The following is a 21,888-nucleotide window of genomic DNA, read 5'->3' on the forward strand; positions in this document are numbered from 1 at the left end:
CCTCTTAACAGCTAAAAATATTCATTTTTAAAGTAAATATCTAAATAATTTTAAAATTTTCGTAATTCCACTTTGCAATTCAATCAACTGTTATTCAAAAGTTCAGAAATTCCGGTGTCAACCAGTCTCAGTAAGTTATATATTTTTATACTCTTTTTACTAACCTCCTTTACATTTCACATGGTCTTCGTTTAAGAAGTCATTTTTTATATATCTTGTAATATTTGGAAAAGTTAAATCTACATTTTTCATTTATTAAAAGCTCTATTGCACCTCTGTTTATACCACATTGAAAATTACATGCTTCTTGTTTTCTTTTATCGTTTTTTCGACGCCACTGTTATAAACAACAATCACAATGACAAACTAATTTAGAATCTACACTTTGTTGATTTAATTCAATTGTAATATTGTATGCACAGTAAATTATCTAAATATGATATTATTATCTAATTCCAGAAACAACTAAATCAAATGATGAATGTAGGTGTTATAAAGTTTCAGTATATATCGTAATATTATTATAAGGTAAATATAATGAGATGTTGTATACATATACATATGTATATGTATATATATATATATATATATATATATATATATATATATATATATATATATATATTTATATATACATATATTAGGTTTATGGTGCATGCATTAATTCATAAATATTAATTCCATGACACATTTTTATGAATGTGATCAGTATATAAAATGAAGATCGGTCCATTATTTTTGTTAGTTCGTTAGAATATATATTCAGACATACATATTTAGCTCTATCCTTTTTGGAAAAACTTTTGGCATATTCTCATATATGTAATAGTTCCATACATATTATCAGTAGTTATTATATACACGCATATGTGTTTCAGTATAAAATAAATACAAATTGAACGATTCACTGTGCAATCATATCTATTGACAATATAGAAGAAGGACAGCAAGTAAGTCAGAACTTTATATCACGTCGATTCAAATGAGTAATATAATACTATCCAATGTACTGATATGCATTGGCATTGGCTGATATTATGGACAAAATTCGAATTACTCATCATTCAGAGTGAAATCCATAGATATAAAATTTATATTTTTGTTGAAAAAGATGGTTCGTTGATTATTCCGCACAAAGCGATCTCGCACACTTCACTGAAATCTCGATCACGGAACATCTGGCATCCGAAAATTCCATCCATCGAGAGTTCCACACGACAACTATTGTACTAACAAGTACTCGAGTGGAAGAGAATTTGCTTTAATTTTTTTGTCAGAGTATAGAAGAATTTTATTTATAAGAATAATATTTAGAATATTATTTTTAGGAAGAGATTTAGATTCTTTATTATTTTATTTTAAATTATTGATATTATCTTTTATATTCATTTGAGTTCGGGGCACTCTGCTAGATATTCTGTATTCGAAAATTTCGTGGCAATGATTGTCGTGTGTGCGATCGCAATGTGTTAAATAATCCGTTTAACAAGTCCAGAATGCCAATTTGGAATAAGTTTCTTACTATGGCTGGATTCGATGATTTTATATGAATTGGTACGAAACAATTTTTTTTGGTTAAATGACGCTTTGGCATACCAAGCAACGATATGTAATCTCTCTATTCCAAAATACATGCATCCATACATATTTCAATTTATCTATAATTTTGACACATTTTGAATTATTTATATTTTTAGACTAGTTTTGACATTTGTATAATTTAAAGCTTCAAGCATTTTTTTTTAGTTTCAGATCAAAGTACAATTATGAATAAGTCTAAAGGTACGGTGAACAGATTTTTTTAAAATTAATTTAAAGAAATATTTTATTTAATCCTTTAATTACTTTTATTTTCTAAAATGGCCATTTTGTCTTTATTTTGGCATATAAAATAGTAAATTGAAGATTGAGCAGTACATGACCCACAGAAACATGAAACTGTACTTTCTCTGGCGTAGATATCAACATATTTAATGATGCAATTAATACATTTTATCAAATTATATTGATTAAATTACTAAGACAGTTTTTTCTCAGAAACGGGTATTTGACACGACCGTAGTCAGGTTTTTTTTTTCGAAAAATTTTATAAGCTTCTTTTGTGCCTAAAATTTCCGGGAAATAAGGTTTAGATATTTTATAACGATGGTATTATTATATATCTATCGGGTTAGAGTGTGCTTATAAATATTAGGGATATATTCTTCGGCACATTTAAAACACATATTTATTCAGGGATTTTATACAACTAGGATATCAATTTGAATAGCTTAATCAATTTTTCGTTATATTTATGACTTTTTCGGACCAAATTATCAAATTAATTTTGCTATTTTTTAGAAGAAAAATTACGTCTTAATACGGTTTTCTTGTTTATTCAACAAAATAAATAAAATACGCATGTTAAAATCCAGGCGCCAAGAATGCATTCACGATCGTAACATAATTCTCATAGTTAAAATCAGACCTGTAGTTGCCTTTTTATCATTGATAATGAATACAATAACAATATCTAATTTGTCATTTATTTTCTCAAAATAATATGGTCACTGTACTTATAGACGACAATGATTATCATTTGTGTCGACGCATACTTAAAGCGCTGAAGAAATACGAACATGATATACACCAGGTGATTGATTTCCATTATCATAAATATTATATAACATAAATCAGATATTATAGCAATTATTGACAAAAAGTTGAAATAAATTTTACTCTTTACTAGTTTTTAAATATTTATATTGTACTGAAATGTAATATGAATATAAAATGTGAATAAACACATTTCAATACTAGATAAAATAACAAATTAATCATTATGAATGATGCATACATTGATCAATTGATATGAATTTAAGTTAAAGTAGTGATGTTATTAACAGTAAATAAGAATGAGTTAGAAAAGACATGCGGTCATAAATATATCCACACGATCATTAATTTTTATTGTTTTAGATTGAGATTACAACGGGAGTGTCTGAAACAAATGGATCTCTTAGAACGAGAACCATAAGAATGGCACAAGCCTTAAAAGCAAGAGGAATGAAAAAAGGCGACGTCATTATGATAAGTGCTGTCAACCATAATGACACCTGTATTCCATATATTGCTTCTTTGTATATTGGAACCATTCCTCTACCCTTGACAACTGATATGAAGCACTGTTAGTAATTTCAAATGGTTTGCTTTTGAGATCTGAAACTTGTATAGAATAGTAATGAAAAATAACTTTTAGTGGAAATCAAACATATTGTATCAATGGGTAAACCAAAAATGGTTTTTGCCGATCCTGTTATTGCACCTGCTATTCAAAAAGTCATGTCTGAAATGGAGAGGCAAATTGAAATTGTTATATTCGGAAATGAGGACATGGAAGGGTACATACAATTTTCTGAATTCGTTAAACCAACTGGAACAGAAGACAATTTTGAGTAAGACAAAACCTGACGAAAAATATTTTGTTTTTATAAATGACTATAAAATGTATTTTGGTTGAAAAACTAATTTAGATGCGACGATTTTGATCCAGCAAAGACAATTTGCGTACTGTCTTGTTCCAGTGGAACTACAGGATTGCCAAAATTGGTGGCACTATCCCACAAAAATTTTTATTTATCCACGATTGATAATAATTTGCATAAACATTTTTTCTCAAAAATAGAAAGAAAAAACGCAAGGAATCTCACTTTTTCATCTTTATATTGGATAAGTGGTGCATTTAACTTGATACTGGCTTGTTTGTTTGGTATAACACTTCTTCATTCTGTAATACCGTTTTCACCAGAAATCTTTGAAAAAGCAACAAAAAAGTATAAGGTTAAAATACATCTAAAAATTGTCATACTTACTATTCTAATCAAAAAAGACAAAATTACATATCAATATTAATTTTGGCTATATAACTACGTTAATTAATCAGATGACATAATCCAGTGTGTTAAAATATGCTGAAACAAATGATGTTGATTTTACCAGTTTTAGTGTGATCGCTCATGCTGGAAGTGCGACTAATTCTGATCTACTAGATGAGTTACAAGTAAGTTGTTAATTGAAATGTGAAGTTTATATGAGATTGTGTGAAAAAAGTAACGGTAATAACTGTTCAACTATATGACTTATGAAATTAAGAAGGGGGGGGGGGGGGGTGAAGAAGGTGTACCTGATAGCCAGATACCATCACGTTGGTCTAACGGAGAAATTTGCTTTCTTTAATGAGAGCTTTCCCAATATATCGGTAAAATATCAAAGCGATCGGAAGAGTGGAAGTGGTTCAAAATCAGGTCACACATTTTCTGGGCCGAACACAGTCAATGAACTAAAAAAATACGGATTTTTATTTTAAGACACTGATGTATAATATTATTGTAACGTAGAGATTAGTCGAGTGGCGCTCGTGGACCGATGGTTTACTAGCGCAGATCATCTGATCTCTCGTTCCCGCCAAAATGGCCTCTACGTATGAATGAGCCGTATGCAACGGCCAATGGGATCGTCTGACTCATCGACCAATAGTTGTTGAGCCCAAGCATGTATAAATATGGGGCGCTCTCGAATTGGAAACCATTCCGACCTAGAGCGCCGACGAGAGCAGACGAATAAACCACTTCTACAACCCTCCTGCGTCTTTTTCTCCGATCCTGGAAACCCCCTCTTCACGTCCACGCAATATTATTAAAGAAATAATTTTTTTCGTATTTTTTTTAATTTTGTGCTTTATTAAAAATAGACAAAATGAATGCCGAATGTTAGAAAAAAAGTGTATTTATTCTTGAAATTCACATTTTTATACATATTACTATTACATACTTAAATCAAAATTCATATGTTTGAATGAAACGATTTTTATACTTCCTGATTTTTTTTGTTGTTGTATTGACAATTTCAGAAACGTGCAGTTAATGCCGTATTGTATGTAATGTATGGATAGAATAGTATGGACAGAAGTATTAAACATCACTGATAGTTTAACACCAAAAAGAGGATCATGTGGCAAAATCAATCCAATGATGCAATGGAAGGTAAACACACAAATAATATACATATGTATAAGTTCTTTATATTACACTTTCACAATAAATAATTGAAATTCATCGTTGGTGAAACTGCATACATACATATAACCAACAGTGTGGTCTAGTGGTGAATGTACTTGATGTTACAGGTTCGATTCCAGAGAAATGTAATATTAATAGAAGTGGCTTTATGTGTCCTTTGTTGTCAAGTGACATTCTGTCCACGGACAGATCTAAATAATTTTAGCATCAGTCGTATTTGACGCTTGGTGCTCGACGTATGTCCGATAAAAACTTCTCTGTTTGTTTATATTACTCGCAAGATGGACAAGCGTCGGTAAAAATTGCACAATACATTCAAAAACACACAGTTAACAACATGGGATACATTTTTATAAGTAAATTGATCCGACTGTATTCCGTGCGATGTAGCGTATTTATAGAGACGTACCGCGTAAAATTGACAACAATTATTTATTCGTAAAGGCCCCTCTATTCTTATTACATCTCTCTGTTCGATTCCCACAAGTCTCGTTGTTTGCCAGACCTTGGTTTATCGAGGTCGATCGTTTCTTATCAGAATTTGCCAATTTTTCTGATTTTCATTGAAATGGTTCCTGTAAAAATTGGCGTTTCCTTCCTTTCCTTCCCAATTGTCTGTTGCAAACCTTTAGTTATTGTTATATCTTAGGTTTCGCCATATTGCTCACCATAGATGTCTCTGTGGTTGTTTATCGAATATAAAAATTCGTATTGTTACATGAAAGTTATTCATCGTTATTTATCGTATTCATACAATTTTTGTAATATCTGTAGGCGGGGTACGATGTGTTGACCGTATCCCGGCCTAACGAAACACTGTTGTGTGGTTCAAAGATGGGGTCACCAATGTAGGCGGGGTAGGTAAGTGTGTTGACAGCGCTGTTGGATGATCAGAAGGTTGCGTAGATCACGTCGGGGTAGTACCAATGTAGGCGGGTTACATGTGTGTTGACCGTATCCCGGCCTAACGAAACACTGTTGTGCTAGTTTTATAAAGTTTTATTGTTTGCCTATGGTTGTACAAAGGTATGGTATTTGTGGGCAAAAGTATGTCGTTCAGCGGTCTCTGGATATGGTAGAGTGTCGCTGGCTCAGCATTCAGCTATGTACGGAAGGTCTCTGGATACGGCAGTGTGTTGCTGGCTCGTCCGGCTGGTTGATCTTCCAAGTCCGCGTAGTGTAGTGGTGGCTGGTCAGGAGCTGTATGTTGACTGGTCTGCTGCTGTGTGTCGACGCTTGCTGCTGTGGGTCGACTGGCGTTGTTTGGGTTGTACCTCCTTTTATAGTGTTTTTGGAATGCTTGGTGGAAGTGGTTATTGACGCGTACGAGAGGAATTTTGTTTTCGTCGAGGCGTCGAATTTTCTGGAATGCTTGATGGAAGTGGTTATTGACGCGTACGAGAGGAATTTTGTTTTCGTCGAGGCGTCGAATTTTCTGGAATGCTTGGCGCCTTTCCGCTCGATGTATTTTAATGGTGGCGGCGTGTTTCGACCGTTTTGGTTCCACTCGACTGGTAGGGGCGTTCCGCCTGAGTTTAATATAATGACTGCAGGTGCATGTCATCTGGGTTTCGGGAATGTAGTTTGTTGTTGCGGAATATTCTCGAAGGTTTCGATGACGATGACGACGACGAGATTCCTACATGGCTCTCCGGTGAGTGTTAACGATGTGTGTGATTTTGTGGGAATCTTGATATGTTGGAGTCTATTGACTCGATGGCGTCGTTGTTTGTCCGGTTGTGCTGGAGAAAGTTGTCTCGACAGCGGGTCTTGTGTTGCATGCCGGTCCAAGTCTTGTTCTCTACCAGGTTGCTTATTTTGGGCGAGCTGCGTTGGTAGTGAAGGTTTGCGATGGCTTGGATGGTGCTGTTGTGCAGGCTGCTGTGTTCTGCGTGGAGTCATTCGCGTGACTGTTTTGCTGGTTGTGCTGGAGTTAGTTGTCTCGGCAGCGGGTCTTGCGTGAAGAACGTTGGTTGACGAAGTGCGTTGAGTGCTGGTCTTCGTTGGTTGTGCTGGAGTTAGTTGTCTCGACAGCGGATCTTGCGTGAAGAACGTTGGTTGACGAAGTGCGTTGAGTGCTGGTCTTCGTTGGTTGTGCTGGAGTTAGTTGTCTCGACAGCGGATCTTGCGTGAAGAACGTTGGTTGACGAAGTGCGTTGAGTGCTGGTCTTCGTTGGTTGTGCTGGAGTTAGTTGTCTCGACAGCGGATCTTGCGTGAAGAACGTTGGTTGACGAAGTGCGTTGAGTGCTGGTCTTCGTTGGTTGTGCTGGAGTTAGTTGTCTCGACAGCGGATCTTGCGTGAAGAGCGTTGGTTGACGAAGTGCGTTGAGTGCTGGTCTTCGTTGGTTGTGCTGGAGTTAGTTGTCTCGACAGCGGATCTTGCGTGAAGAACGTTGGTTGACGAAGTGCGTTGAGTGCTGGTCTTCGTTGGTTGTGCTGGAGTCGGTTGTCTCGACAGCGGGTCTCGTTTTGCGTACCAGTCCGAGTTGTTCTTTTCTACCATGTTGCTTATTCTGTCTAGGCTACGTTGATAGTCAAGGTTGGTGGTCTGGACGGTGTTGTTGTGCAGGCGTTTTGCTGATTATGCTGGAGTTAGTTGTCTCGACAGCGGCTGTGTTGTGTTGGAGCTAGTTGGCTCAGTGGCGATTTGTTTCGCCGGTTGTGCTGGAGTGGGTTGACTCAACAGCGGGTTGTGTTGGTAGCTGGTCCATATGTACTTTCACACCATGTTACTGTTGCGGTCGTTACAATGGTAGTGAAGGTTTGTGACGGTCTGGACGGTGCTGTTGTGCAGGCTGCGGCGTCCTGCATGGGCTCATCGAGGTGATGAATCATCGAAGGTGTGATGAGCGGTGCTGGCGGATCAACAGTAGTGGATCCATTTGGTTGTTGTCTCCGGGTTGCGTCTTGTTGTGGCGAAAGCTGCGGAGTTGTTTGACATGGTCACTAGTTGTGGGGACATGTAGCGGACTGCGTTTGAAGTCTGCGTTGAGGGTTGCGTTGTAGACTGCGTTGTAGGCTGCTATGTAGGCTGCGATGTGGGCTGCTATGTAGGCTGCGATGTGGGCTGCTATGTAGGCTGCGATGTGGGCTGCTATGTAGGCTGCGCTGTGGGCTGCTATGTAGGCTGCGATGTGGGCTGCTATGTAGGCTGCGATGTGGGCTGCTATGAAGGCTGCGCTGTGGGCTGCTATGTTGTCTGCGCTGTTGACTGCTGTCGTGGCGGCTGTTGGTTGTTGTGGAGGCTGCACTGTGGGCTGCCGTGTTGACTGCGCTGTTGACAGCTATGAAGGCTGCGATGTAGGCTGCTATGTAGGCTGCGCTGTGGGCTGCGATGTTGACTGCGCTGTTGACTGCTATGAAGGCTGCGTAGTTCAAAGATGGGGTCACCAATGTAGGCGGGGTAGCGATGTGTTGACCGTATCCCGGCCTAACGAAACACTGTTGTGTGGTTCAAAGATGGGGTCACCAATGTAGGCGGGGTAGGTAAGTGTGTTGACAGCGCTGTTGGATGATCAGAAGGTTGCGTAGATCACGTCGGGGTAGTACCAATGTAGGCGGGTTACATGTGTGTTGACCGTATCCCGGCCTAACGAAACACTGTTGTGCTAGTTTTATAAAGTTTTATTGTTTGCCTATGGTTGTACAAAGGTATGGTATTTGTGGGCAAAAGTATGTCGTTCAGCGGTCTCTGGATATGGTAGAGTGTCGCTGGCTCAGCATTCAGCTATGTACGGAAGGTCTCTGGATACGGCAGTGTGTTGCTGGCTCGTCCGGCTGGTTGATCTTCCAAGTCCGCGTAGTGTAGTGGTGGCTGGTCAGGAGCTGTATGTTGACTGGTCTGCTGCTGTGTGTCGACGCTTGCTGCTGTGGGTCGACTGGCGTTGTTTGGGTTGTACCTCCTTTTATAGTGTTTTTGGAATGCTTGGTGGAAGTGGTTATTGACGCGTACGAGAGGAATTTTGTTTTCGTCGAGGCGTCGAATTTTCTGGAATGCTTGATGGAAGTGGTTATTGACGCGTACGAGAGGAATTTTGTTTTCGTCGAGGCGTCGAATTTTCTGGAATGCTTGGCGCCTTTCCGCTCGATGTATTTTAATGGTGGCGGCGTGTTTCGACCGTTTTGGTTCCACTCGACTGGTAGGGGCGTTCCGCCTGAGTTTAATATAATGACTGCAGGTGCATGTCATCTGGGTTTCGGGAATGTAGTTTGTTGTTGCGGAATATTCTCGAAGGTTTCGATGACGATGACGACGACGAGATTCCTACATATCTGACAATAGATGTCATATATTGTTTAGATTTACATGTATCTATGTAATAATTATGTGGACCAGAAAGGCGCATTTGGGGTTTACCTGTTAAGCCTTCCTGGTATATTTGTATATATGTATGTATGTAAAAATATGTATATGATCAATGAATCAAATAAGAGGTTACATTTGTAAATACTGAAAATGTTCATATATATTAAACAAAGTATTATATATCCTTACTTTTAAATACCAGTACTAAAAACACACATATTACTTTATTACGTATCACTATCTAGTTTGTCTGAATCCCATCGATTTGAAGCCTTCTGCATATGCAATAAGATTTTGTTTAAATGTAGTATCAATGTATGTAGACCAGTGTTAGCCACACGGGCTTTTTTGGACATATTTTTACAAGGCTCTTTTTAGTATTACTTCGCCTTTTGTTCCAGCATTATTCCTTTGGACTATTTTTATCTACATATATAGGTAGATACAGTAGACAAGGGTTTCCAATACAAAATATGATATGTATATGGGATCCATGAATGTGTGCGGGAGGATATTCAAAGTCAAAGTCTTTACGCAACTCGTTCAATGTCTTCGCTTCGGGCTCGACCAGCGAGTGACGCGCAAAGCGACGCCAGGCCTGCCAACCTAAAATATTCTCATTCATACCAATCCCACATGTATTTGAGTAAAATAAAATCAGTAAAAATGTGAATATGTTCGTGTTAAATATTGTAGATAAGATTCGTTTTCTTTTTCTTTCTGTCGGGGAGGTTTATACCTACTTTTGTATTTAGGCTTGTACTTACATTTTGCGACATCAGTAGGTCTGTCTGTAATAAACATTACTTTCTGTTTTTAACTATTCGGCTCCTTTGAGAGTATTATTTTTAAATAAAAAGAAAATCCCTGCTGGCAGCTAAATAATGTCTTGCCAAGTGAAAAAAGTATTTAGTTAGCAGTAATTTCATACATAACTTGTCACAATGAACGGGCATAGCTGATAGTAGGTAATATACCACAAGTATTCATTGATGTTATTCCTCTCCAAAAATGCGAGAACAATATCAAGTTGTTGACTAAATACGAAACAATATCAATACTAAAATATAAACTGCGCCCGAAAAGGGCTTGACGCATCCTGCAGGTAAAGACACAGAATTATGAAAAAACATGCATTGATGTAATACTCGTACGGCTGTTATGCTTCACTTTGACTTACAAAAGCAATAAGAAGTTCAAACTTTATTTTAATGAAGCAATTCATAGATCTCGGATTACTTTAAGCGTGTTTTTGGGAGAAATTTCTAGTTTTTTTTTATTTTTAAAGAGGCCAGGTTCAGTCCCCCACATGCTCGGATGATATTGATGGAACTGCGGGAAACATTAGCATCAATATCTACATTAAACATCTACAGTTCCACAATATATGGAAATATATTTATAAGTATAAGAATTTTGGATTCAAAAAGGATCAATTATATTACAGATTGTGGATGTGGAAACAGGGAGAGCATTGGGTCCAAATCAACCAGGTGAAATGCGTGTGAAAAGTCCAAATAGGTTTATGGTAATATTTTTTAAATAAAACCAATATGTTATAAATGTTTATTCATTATTTTTCAATCGCTTCCTCAATATATATATTTAATATCAGGAATACTATAACTGTCCAGAGGCGACAGTTGCTGCTTATGACAACGACGGTTGGTTCAAAACAGGTGATTTTATGTACTACGACGATGAGGGGTATTTTTATGTGGTTGATAGAATTAAGGAATTGATCAAGTATAGAAATTATCAGGTAATTATCATGTTTAAAACAATGATAATTTTTAATATGAATTTTTATATAATGAGTTAGTTTGGTTGATTTTTTTTTATAGATCGGAACAATCGAATTGGAAAATGTAATCTGCAGTATTCCAGGAGTTATGGTTGCAGGAGTTGTTGGAGTTCCACATCTTGAAGATGGAGAGCATCCGATGGCCTTCGTGCAACTCGCTCAAGGAGCTGAAGTGTCAGCCCAACAAATTAAAGACTATGTTAAAGGCAAGTGAAAAATACAAACAAAATGTATTTTAAGGTAGATTCATTACCAATTTGATGAATTTTGAGTTTAGATAACATGTCAGACAGTAAGCAGCTGAGAGGAGGTGTGGTATTTTTAGATAAAATACCAACTACGCATATTGGAAAGATTGAGCGGAAGAGTTTGAAGACTATGAAAGACGTGTACAAGGGTGAATAGGTTGGAAAATTCAGTAAAAATAAGTCTTCGAATTAACTATTATACAAATACTGTTTATTTACATAAAGTATGTATAAATTTATAATTAAACAGGTATATCGATGGGTTGATAATTTTGTGAAAAATTTGAATTGACTAGTTTCTTTATAAAGATTTACCTATTTATATTTTATATTACGTGATGAAAAAATATAATATATATATAAAACAAAGAATTCCAACCGGTTTTCAATTATGCAGTCTACATAAGGATGTTTTAAATGTTAAGATTATTTGAAAATTTTCGCATATGGTTAAAAAAATTGTATTGGTATTTCAGTTGAATTTAATATAAAACCAATAGTTGGAAATTTTTGTTTAATATGTATTAAACTAACATATGTATACGTACACATTATATAATAAATTAAAATAACAAAAAAAAAAATTATCCATCAATACTTTGTATATAAATAGATACAAATAATAAACAACTTTGCACCACTAATGTTGATTTCACATTACAAATAAAATCCATATAAGAACATAAAGATGTGCAGTACAGTATAAAAATAAAAGTAGGTATATCCTTATGATATGTGAATAAAATTTATAAGAATTTTGTGACTAAATTTAACTTAAAAATGTTATTTTAAATATTTATACTGAAATCACACGAAAACATCACAAACAATCACACTATCAAAAAGGAATGATCATAATAATAAACACATAAGTCAATTCTATCTTTCAAATTAAAAGAAAAAAAAAATCACTAAATATAATATACACAAATCTGTAAAATGTCATAAAATATTGTAAAAATTAATCCTTTCACAGAGTAATATATCTGCAATATATAAGTATATCATATATTTTGGGTACGTTTTAAAAACATATCAATCGTGTATGCGATGAAACAATAATATACATGTAATAGTAATATGAATGAAACAATCGTTAAGTATTTCACTAATGTCATATTATAACAACATTAACACAATTACAACTACAAAGGTACTACCATAATATTATATAAGTACACAGCGTATGAATAATACAATTTACATTCATTATTCGACTACAGAAAATCATTAGACGAGAGAGTAAGGTAAATAATGACGGCGGATCATATATGTACATATCGAATTAATAAAATAGTGAAGGCCATGGACATCGTTTATATTATTTTTTTGGCTAGTATTAATATGTACGTAATACTGGCTCAAGTCTTGTCGGTATGTATTTATTTTATATAATATATATATATATATATATATATATATATATATATATATATATATATATATATATATATATATATATATATATATATATATATATATATATATATATATATATATATATATATATATATATATATATATATATATATATATGTATATGTATAAGGTAATTAATTCGCAGTCCAAAATCTTACAGTAGAATATGTATAGCAGTACACTTTGGCACAATTCGTCTTGTCAAACGCTTACATTTACATTTACAATTGCCGACTAATTTATTTAATCCGAAACACTACATCAAACCAATGCGCTTAAATACAATAGCAAAATTTTTGGCTTTTTTCCATCGAGTTACATAACAAAAGAGACGTTGCTTTTATTTAATCTATTTTTATTAAAACTCCAAAGCACCGAGAAGAATATCTACGAATGACATTACATTCAAGTCTTACAAAATATGACAAATTTATGTTTGTCGTAGTTGTGCGCAATGTATTATATTAGTTTTAGTACAAAAAAAAGCAATTCGCTTTTGAGAAACTCTCAATAAGGCTCATACTTTACTGGTCCTTCTCACCAAACGGACAAATTTCAATCGTCAGTGCAAATCTGAAACGTTTAAGTGATCTTAATCAATACACATCAAGGTTCGTTTATACTAATATAGCTCAGATTCCGATATATGTTAATTCTATATGGACGCATTCATATATATGTGGCGTAGACATAACAGTAATAACTGACACTATCTATTCATATCATACAGCAGTACATGTCACCGAAACGTATCAAATATTCACGCATGAAGTGACGAGTGCACCCGTACTAACGAAAGTGTTGCCATGAATATTTTTAAAACGTCACATTATGATAATATTAACTCAACGATACGACGAATGCAATATTGCGCCATATCGTTGAGTAATGTAATATATATTGGAATTGAATGAAAGGCTGATGTATGGGCTATGGCTGAGAAGGAGTATGTTGTGACTGATTGTGGGGTGAGGGATGAAAGGGACAGAGATGTAACCGCCAGTAGCAGTTAAGACCCGTCCTCCAAGCGGTCACCTCGCCCGCCACATCCCAACCGTGGTCCCGAACAGCGTCATCTGTCAGGATTTATACCACATATATAAGCCGATATTGCCTTGCACTCGTCCGAAATAAGTATGAACGTGCCGAAAACGGGCGGTGCTGTATAGTATGAATTGAAGTAGTCTTTTCCGTGCAGTGCTGTGCCAAGCTGGATAATATAAACGGACCTTAAATCATAGTTTGTGACAAAATGTAGAATTAACTCGAATGTATTCCAAATCTATAACAATTTTGCAATTATAAATATAATATATATAGTAGCTACAATAGAAAAATGTGCACCACTTACTAACATATGTAGTGTGAACTTTCAGTCTTGTATTTGACTTGAAAGTTGCCCACACTTTTAGAAATTTTAGTTTGACAAGTCAACATCCTAATAAAGAAGTAGAAACCGTGTGTTTTCTACTGCCCTGAACCCATCCTATTCTACCGATGCTCTTGTGACCGAAAATATTCATATAAAAATGCTCATATTCATATTAAACCTTCCTTTACCACCATACATGTGAATACACGCTAAATGGATAATGTTTATATTCATAATGTTCCGACAAATATCATACATATTATGTATCAATAGAAGTAATACGACTATTTAATATATGTAATATTATTATAATAGAGTATTCATTTGGTATAATAGTCTTAAAAATGGCACAATTTCACCCTATTCAAAAATACTCAATTAAATAATGAAAAAAAAAAAAGAAGTCAATGAACATTTCATATTGCTACTTTATCACATTAAATCATTAAATCACTTTGGTGAATGAAAAAACGCATATACGAAATCATTAACCGTTGAACGCGAAAATTAATACAGTAATGGAAAATAATATAGACGTTGAACTATAGAAAAAAATTTGAAACGTATCACAAATACATATCATTTACACATGAAAAAAATGACGATTGATGATTGCGTGCATTCGACACAACCCTCGTCCTACAAAAATATGCTTTACATTAACATTTATATGTAAATTTTTGAATAAATACGAAGAAAATGTCAATTCTATCAACAAATCAATGTTTGTCATTAGAAAAATAGAACATAAGTTTAAAAAACAAAAAACGAATCACCTACATGATTGCATTGTAGTAAAAATCACCAACAGAAAATAGTGCAAATTTACAAGAGCGGATAAATTACATATGTACTTATTCAAATATAATTCTAATTTTATTTCGGTGAGATGAAAATTTGAAAATAATTAGGCAATTGATCGGTGAAAACAAGTCGTCACTCTTTTAAAGCAGACTGACATATCAAGCTGAAACCTTCACAATTGTAAATGAATAAGAACTATATATGTATAATGTAGCCATTAAGATACGGTGACAGTTCTATTCCGATACCGAACCCGTATTCAAAAACATATGTGTATCAAATTGGGCTCCAAACTTCATCTGATTGTATTTGACATCTATGTAATTGCCGCAATGTTCAATCAGCTCGAGTCTAATCTATAATATTATCTAAAATTCGAACTGTCAACGGCATTATATATCCACTCATGCAGCTGCTTGATTAAATGTCATAATCGGAATCCGGTTTCGGAACCAAGGATGAATGTTAAAGCAGCGGAGGGTGTACGATTCGCCTTTCGACTCCGTTTCCAGCTTTAGACATGGCAATCTTATGTTTTCTGTGCAATTCCGTAACAGTGATGGCCACCTGGACCACACCTTTGCCTTCTAGAACGTCTGCCGCACAGCACATCAGCTTCTGAAACATCAGAGACAACATATCAATCAGATTCCGTTATCATCCGATAATATATCAACTTGGACGGAATGTGTGCGAATCAAAATAAGATTTATTTTTTATAAATATTTATTCATTTGAAAATATAATATTAGATGCAACCCTTAGACAATATAATAGGGAGAATTACACTCTCCAAGCAGTGCAAAATATATAAAACAACAGTTATAGTTTTTTTTTTTTTTAAATAACAATCAATCTATAAACAAACGTTAGCTACATATATAAATGCTCTGCGAAATAATTACGAATAAAGGCAAGTATTCTAAATCCTCTTTGGTCTGATATAAAAAAGCAGCACTCAACTAGTTTTACATTCAGTTATTGATCATTTTGAAAAAAACAATTCAATTCGAAAGTTAACTGGTTTAAAGACCTCAAGTTATTTATTAAAAAAAGTGTTATAAATACTGTCACAATCACCGGGATATGAGGAGTGTGGTTTTCATTTTAGATCAGTCTTTTTGATAGAAAATATGTATATTTTATAAAAAAGAAAATGCATATCGTCACTACAATTATGTATCATATAGCAAAAGGCATTATGTATCACTACGGTATATTGAATGAATGAAAATATGTACTTATTAAGATTGTATTATTATATATAATTAAAATTTATTAAAGAAAGTCTCTCGACAATGCAGTCTTTAAAAGAATTTGGAATGATTCAATTAAAAAAAAAACTGAAAATTGAAGACGTTTAGTAGTTGAGAAAGAGTGTATAATAATATCTACTTTAAAATATATGTAAACATATGGGAAAAAAAACCCAAAAAACAAAAAAGAAAATTAATAAATAGGAAAAAACTCAACGTAATTCTAAAATACTAGGTTAATACTTTTTAACATGATTTGTACCTTCTTTTTGGGAAAACAACTAATCATTTATCTTATAAAATTAAGCAATGATATGGAATTCTTGAAAATAATGATATGTTTGTACATTTGCTCTCGAATAAATAGCGATTGAATTATGAATATGAATGTTTTAAAATTGAAACTGGGATAATGAAAAAAAAAAATGTTTACGAAGCGAGTGATGACTAGAAATTTTTTAAAACTAAACAAACCGTCGAGTTCTACACAACATAATAATACATACATAAAATTGTATTTGGAATTACACAATATAATAATCCTTACGTAGGTTGTTAATATATATATATGTATATACTAATTCGTTGAAAATAAGTACATTTTGTCGGTTAAAGAAATGAGTGTAAAAGTGACTAGTATATGTTATATTACATTACAATAACGTTAAATTCATATGAATATAATAATTAAATCAATCAATAAAATATATAGCCATCGAGATAGTCGTCGGCGATGATTCAAAAATCATTTTCAAGCATCAAAGTTTGGCATACCTAATAAGTATACTAAATTACTTAATGAGAATCTACATTTTACAAGTGTTAGTATATGTATGTATTATATATTTTTGAATAGCTAATTATATATATGTATAATAAAATATTTGCACATTCAAAAAAAAAATTCATTAAGCACATGTTATGTATTATATTATATTAATATTATAAAATGTAGGGTCACACAAATTTTCAAACACGCATCTACGTACATATGTTTTGAAAAAATAATGAATTTATATATATATTTAAAAAAAATACTACGTATTAATTATATAAGTAACGAAATAAATAATGAGAAATCTTCCCAATATCCAAATATAAGGCATTCCACACTCTCCGACTTACACTTACATACGATTAGTCTTATCAAGACCCAGGAACTCCACAGCATTCCATATTCGCATACATAATAAACAACCGTTCGGCCGATACAAACAATCAATACAATAACCTTAAGATCACCGTATATAAAAGGCAATATTTACGGAATAAAAAATTAACAGTATACATTATTATGCAAAGGCTGTGATTGTTTTAACTTTCACAAAATATCAAATCTCCTCCTTGGATGTTATCACATTTTTCTCATATGTACTTTTTATACTTTCGTTTATGATTTTAAGTATATATTTTCAGTCGCATTTCGTTTCAACACATATTCTATATGTTTCAAAAATTACCAATCTAGAAGTCAAAGTTTCAGTTACCTTACATACTTCACTCAGTTGAAAACAAATAAGTATAATTATAATATAAGCTTATTTTCCTCGAATATAATATTGGTCACACGATCGTCTTCCTCTATATATTAAGTCACATGAATTTTCTGCATTTATAATCTAATTCATTGTTAATTTAAAATACCCGATATTTTATATGTAGCTATAAATGTTTTTAATTTCAATAAATATTTATAAAAGTTGTAGACGTTTATTAATAGTTTAGGAATATTGTATAGAAAGATACGTTATATAGACGATGTGAAAATTTATTTTTGTAAACATCTACCAGTATATCTTGATATGATTGCTTTTTCTATTTTTACTATTTTGATTGGTTCCACTTTTGTTTTCCATTTTTAAATAAAAACGAGATATGCATTTAAAAATAATCGATTATTTTGTATATTTTACAGTTTAAGTGTTCACTCCGGTTTGTTTACGAACATACTAGTTTGTTCATACACGAACTAATCTGGCCAATTATACTGCAGACAAAAGAAAAAATGTACAAATGAACTATGCAGTTTGTTCATGCACAAACTATTAAGCATAAGTATTCTCAATCGTTTGTCCTATCCTTTTTGTATGAATGCTTGCCCTGGGTTGTAATATTTAAAAAAAAATGAGCTGAAACGGGAATTATAGCAACACTGTAATGCAGCTTCTATAGGATTTCCCTTTTAAATGCTTGGCGTTTTGACGGTTCGGTGATAACTAGTCAAATGTGAACCGGTCACAGGATAACCGGTCGCTCTAGATCGGTCACACGTGATCACCCGTCACACTAAAACTGGTCACACCCTAAAATCGATCAACCAGTTTTCTCGTGACCGATTTTAGGGTGTGACCAGTTTTCTCGTAACCAGTTTTAGTGTGACGGGTGATGATCACGTGTGACCAATCTAGAGCGACCGGTTATCCTGTGACTAGTTCACATATGACTAGTAGTCCGTTTACCGTTTTGACATCTCAAAGGTTTTGACAGCTAAAAGTTTCATTCTACATCTGATGAAGTCTATTTGAAAATAGATTTTGACTGTTAGCACTTCAACTAAAACCAATAGTTCGTGAATGAACAAGCTAGTATGTTCATAAATGAGCCGGGGTGAACACTTGGACTGGAACATGTATACTTTTGACACGTTTGAGAAAAGATGCTTTGACACGCTTAAGAAAACGTAAGAAGACCAAAATTTATCATAGCGACAAATTATATAGTAAGTCTTTCAAGAGTTTATTAAACTGTAACAAATCGGGTGATATATTGTATTGTCTGTGTGCTTCATTGTATTTCAAGATATACTGGTTAATATTATACCATAAAATGATAAGAAACAAAAGATTGTATGACACATGTTAAATTTCATAGCAAAAGTTATTAATTTTTTTTATTATCAATCCCTAAACTATGTATATATATGTAGACTACATTTATAAGCTCATATAAATTAAATTCTTAGTTCGGTAATGGAAAGATGTACAGAAATATAAGTGACGATAAAAAGAAGATGATGCAAAACCGAGAAACCATTTTATCGTATTCTTTTGTTTGATACATAAAATTTACGCTTTCATTTTGAATAGTATTCAAATTGTTCTTGATGTCCAAATTCATGGCCGTTCGTTTGCTGTTGAAATAATTAATCCTATCGCTGACTCGAACCACGTCAGAAGACGAAACATCGTAACCTTGGCCTTTCGAACTGGTCGAATTAAGATTTTCATTCATCAACGGCACAACAACATTTATCTTATCCTCGACTTTGGAATACATAGAATAATTAGTGCAATAGAGAGACTCTTTATTAAGGTTCTTATCGGCATAGCCATTGTTATTTTGCAAATTGGACGTTTCATTCGCATTGTTTTCGATCGCTGTGTTCTCATCGGCGATCATATTGAAATTGCTGATGCAGCGGTCTTCAGCATATCGACTGCGCTGGATCGATTTGTTCGCAATGTTCTTGTGATTGAAGTAGGACACGTGGTCAGAGACGTCGTTGCTTTTGTCGAAGCAATTGTCGTTATCGTCTATTACCGTGGTCGTTTCGGACTGGTGGATTTCGTTAGAAAGCATCGACACTTGATAGTTCTCGTTAGCGTTACTCGAAGCGGTGTCGTCTTGCGTTAAAGGGGTGGCTTCATAATTTAGAGTGGCGTGTGCTGCAGTTGTCCTGAGCTTTAGTAGTGCATTGACTGTCTTAAAGATGGCCGCCGTTCTCTCAAAAGTACCCACGTCTTGGGAAACTGGTTCCTGTGACAAGATGTCATGTGGCTGACAAACTGCATCCTGCAACCACAACACACGCCACCGTCAATTACGAGCTCCATTTTAATTTCAAATATTATTTTAGCCACAACCTCTGAAAAACTTAACCGTCTAATATGTACTAACTCAAGCAACGAAATACAATACTTAAAAGGTGCTAGTTTGAAAGTGGTCCAAGTTAATATATTAAATGAATTATTACGGAACAGGAAGATTAAACAATCTGAAGAGTGTTGACATTTGTTTCAAACTGTTTAACCATAGTCATAGTAACCGTCAGAAAAGTAGCATAATATAAATTATTTGCATTAAAAGTTACGCTACTTCTCTGCTGATCGTTTCAAATTAGTGTTAAATTTTAGTATAGATGAAATATTTCAAAATAACATCAATCAATACACACCTCTTCAACTCCAATCCTTCGACAGGCTTCTAGGAAATTATCAACATTTCTTCTACATCTTGCCATGGTTAGTTTCGGCTAAAATAAGAAAAACAAAGTTAGCAATAAGAATATAATTATAATAAATGAAGCTTATCTCTTGTCTGAGTACTATAAATGATACTCAAAATGACTTGAAAGATTCAGAACATTGAATTTTAAGTCATTGCATGATCCACTCTTCAGACCAGAAAGCGTTTTATTCATTATTAATACCTGAGCAGCTGATGGAACGTGGACCGAAGCAACAGATCGAGGGCATACATGATTAGCAAGATGACAGAGTACGACACCATCAGATAACGCCGGAGCAATATCACGTGGAAGAGACATTTTCAATCGGTTTTCAATAATCTACAATAACAAGTTTATGATTAAAATAAAATAAAGAGCATTGAAATGAGTATTAAAATTTTTGTTAATAAACTTACACTTCTCAGTTGTTGAATTAGTTCCGATTCCTCTTTGGCTCTGTCGAACTCTCTCTTCATGGTGAAGCTCAATTTATCCGGCGGTGAATCTTTGTTCCAGTTAATCCGACTGGTGTTGTTTCCTAAGCCGGGCGTAGAATTATTTACAAAGCCTACAGTCGTGGTCAACAGTTTGGGTGAACCGTTTTGATCTGTTGGATTTGTATCAGTCGGTGATGTTTTATAGTTTCTCCCAAGCGAATTGGATTTACTCGAGGGTACGTTGTTGTGTGTCATGAAACTGCTCGAACCTTTTATAGGAGACACGGGTTTCATATAAGATCCGTCATAGTTCCGATTCTCGCTTAAGCGTGTCGTGTTTTCAGAGTTGAGATTGCCGTTGCTGAGAATTGGCGATAAAGAATTGTTGCTGTTTGATACGGGTATGGCCGTCGGAGTAAAAGGCTTATTCGTACTCCTCGAAGGCACCACTTTCTGAACGGGCTTCCTATTCATCGACGCATCGTCATTTTTATGCAAGGTATTATTGATTTGATTGGAGTTTTCGGAATAAGTGCCTGGTTGGTATAAAATGTTCGATGGGGTGAGGAATTTTTTGGGTGTGGAATGATTGGAAGACAGAGTGTTTGTTGGAGAATTCTGTGCCACCGCTGAAGGTAGTGATGGATTTGAAGAAACGACGCTTCTATGATGGTATCCGTTAGCGACCGGAGAGTGTGGAGTTGAATATGAATGGTTATTAGTGGGGGTTGGAGTCGTCGATGGCGGAGAAGTTTGTTCATTGCGAGGTCTATAAACGTCTTGTTGTCTCTGCTGACGTAGAGCTTCCTTATATTGCCTGAAATTTCAAATAAAATCGTCTAAACTCACTTAAAAAATAGTACATACTACTTATATAGGTAGTATGAAGTATGACAATTGAGAATTCATTGAAATTATCAGATCTTGTTATCGAATAGTGCTCGTAAGCACTAGCG

At 34.3% G+C, this 21,888-nt stretch overlaps 2 protein-coding genes across 3 annotated transcripts in view; one reads left to right on the forward strand and one right to left on the reverse strand.

Annotated features, from left to right (window-relative positions):
- The first annotated feature begins 1,702 nt into the window (after positions 1-1,702).
- LOC143918553 (luciferin 4-monooxygenase-like) lies at positions 1,703-11,573 on the forward strand. Its single transcript, XM_077440493.1, has 12 exons — positions 1,703-1,782; positions 2,562-2,632; positions 2,959-3,166; positions 3,239-3,434; positions 3,513-3,648; positions 3,788-3,819; positions 3,937-4,032; positions 4,931-5,021; positions 10,812-10,892; positions 10,980-11,126; positions 11,209-11,374; positions 11,446-11,573. Exons 1-12 carry the CDS (start codon positions 1,767-1,769, stop codon positions 11,571-11,573), a joined length of 1,368 nt encoding a protein of 455 aa, XP_077296619.1. The 5' UTR covers positions 1,703-1,766.
- A 3,258-nt stretch (positions 11,574-14,831) lies between these two features.
- Positions 14,832-21,888, reverse strand: part of Lrch (Leucine-rich-repeats and calponin homology domain protein) — a 45,056-nt gene continuing 37,999 nt past the window's right edge. Inside the window, exons 8-11 of one of the 2 annotated variants that reach the window (XM_077440967.1) lie at positions 20,912-21,749; positions 20,697-20,834; positions 20,442-20,519; positions 14,832-15,629 (exon numbers count right to left, since the gene is read on the reverse strand). In XM_077440967.1, coding sequence (XP_077297093.1) covers positions 15,477-15,629; positions 20,442-20,519; positions 20,697-20,834; positions 20,912-21,749 — 1,207 coding nt within the window. In that variant the 3' untranslated portion in view covers positions 14,832-15,476. Of the gene's footprint in view, positions 15,630-18,704; positions 20,060-20,441; positions 20,520-20,696; positions 20,835-20,911; positions 21,750-21,888 lie in introns of those variants that run through there. The other variant, XM_077440966.1, reaches the window with a different exon arrangement.

The sequence above is a fragment of the Arctopsyche grandis genome, chromosome 11, assembly GCF_051622035.1.
Source record: "Arctopsyche grandis isolate Sample6627 chromosome 11, ASM5162203v2, whole genome shotgun sequence".
NCBI lineage: Eukaryota > Metazoa > Arthropoda > Insecta > Trichoptera > Hydropsychidae > Arctopsyche > Arctopsyche grandis.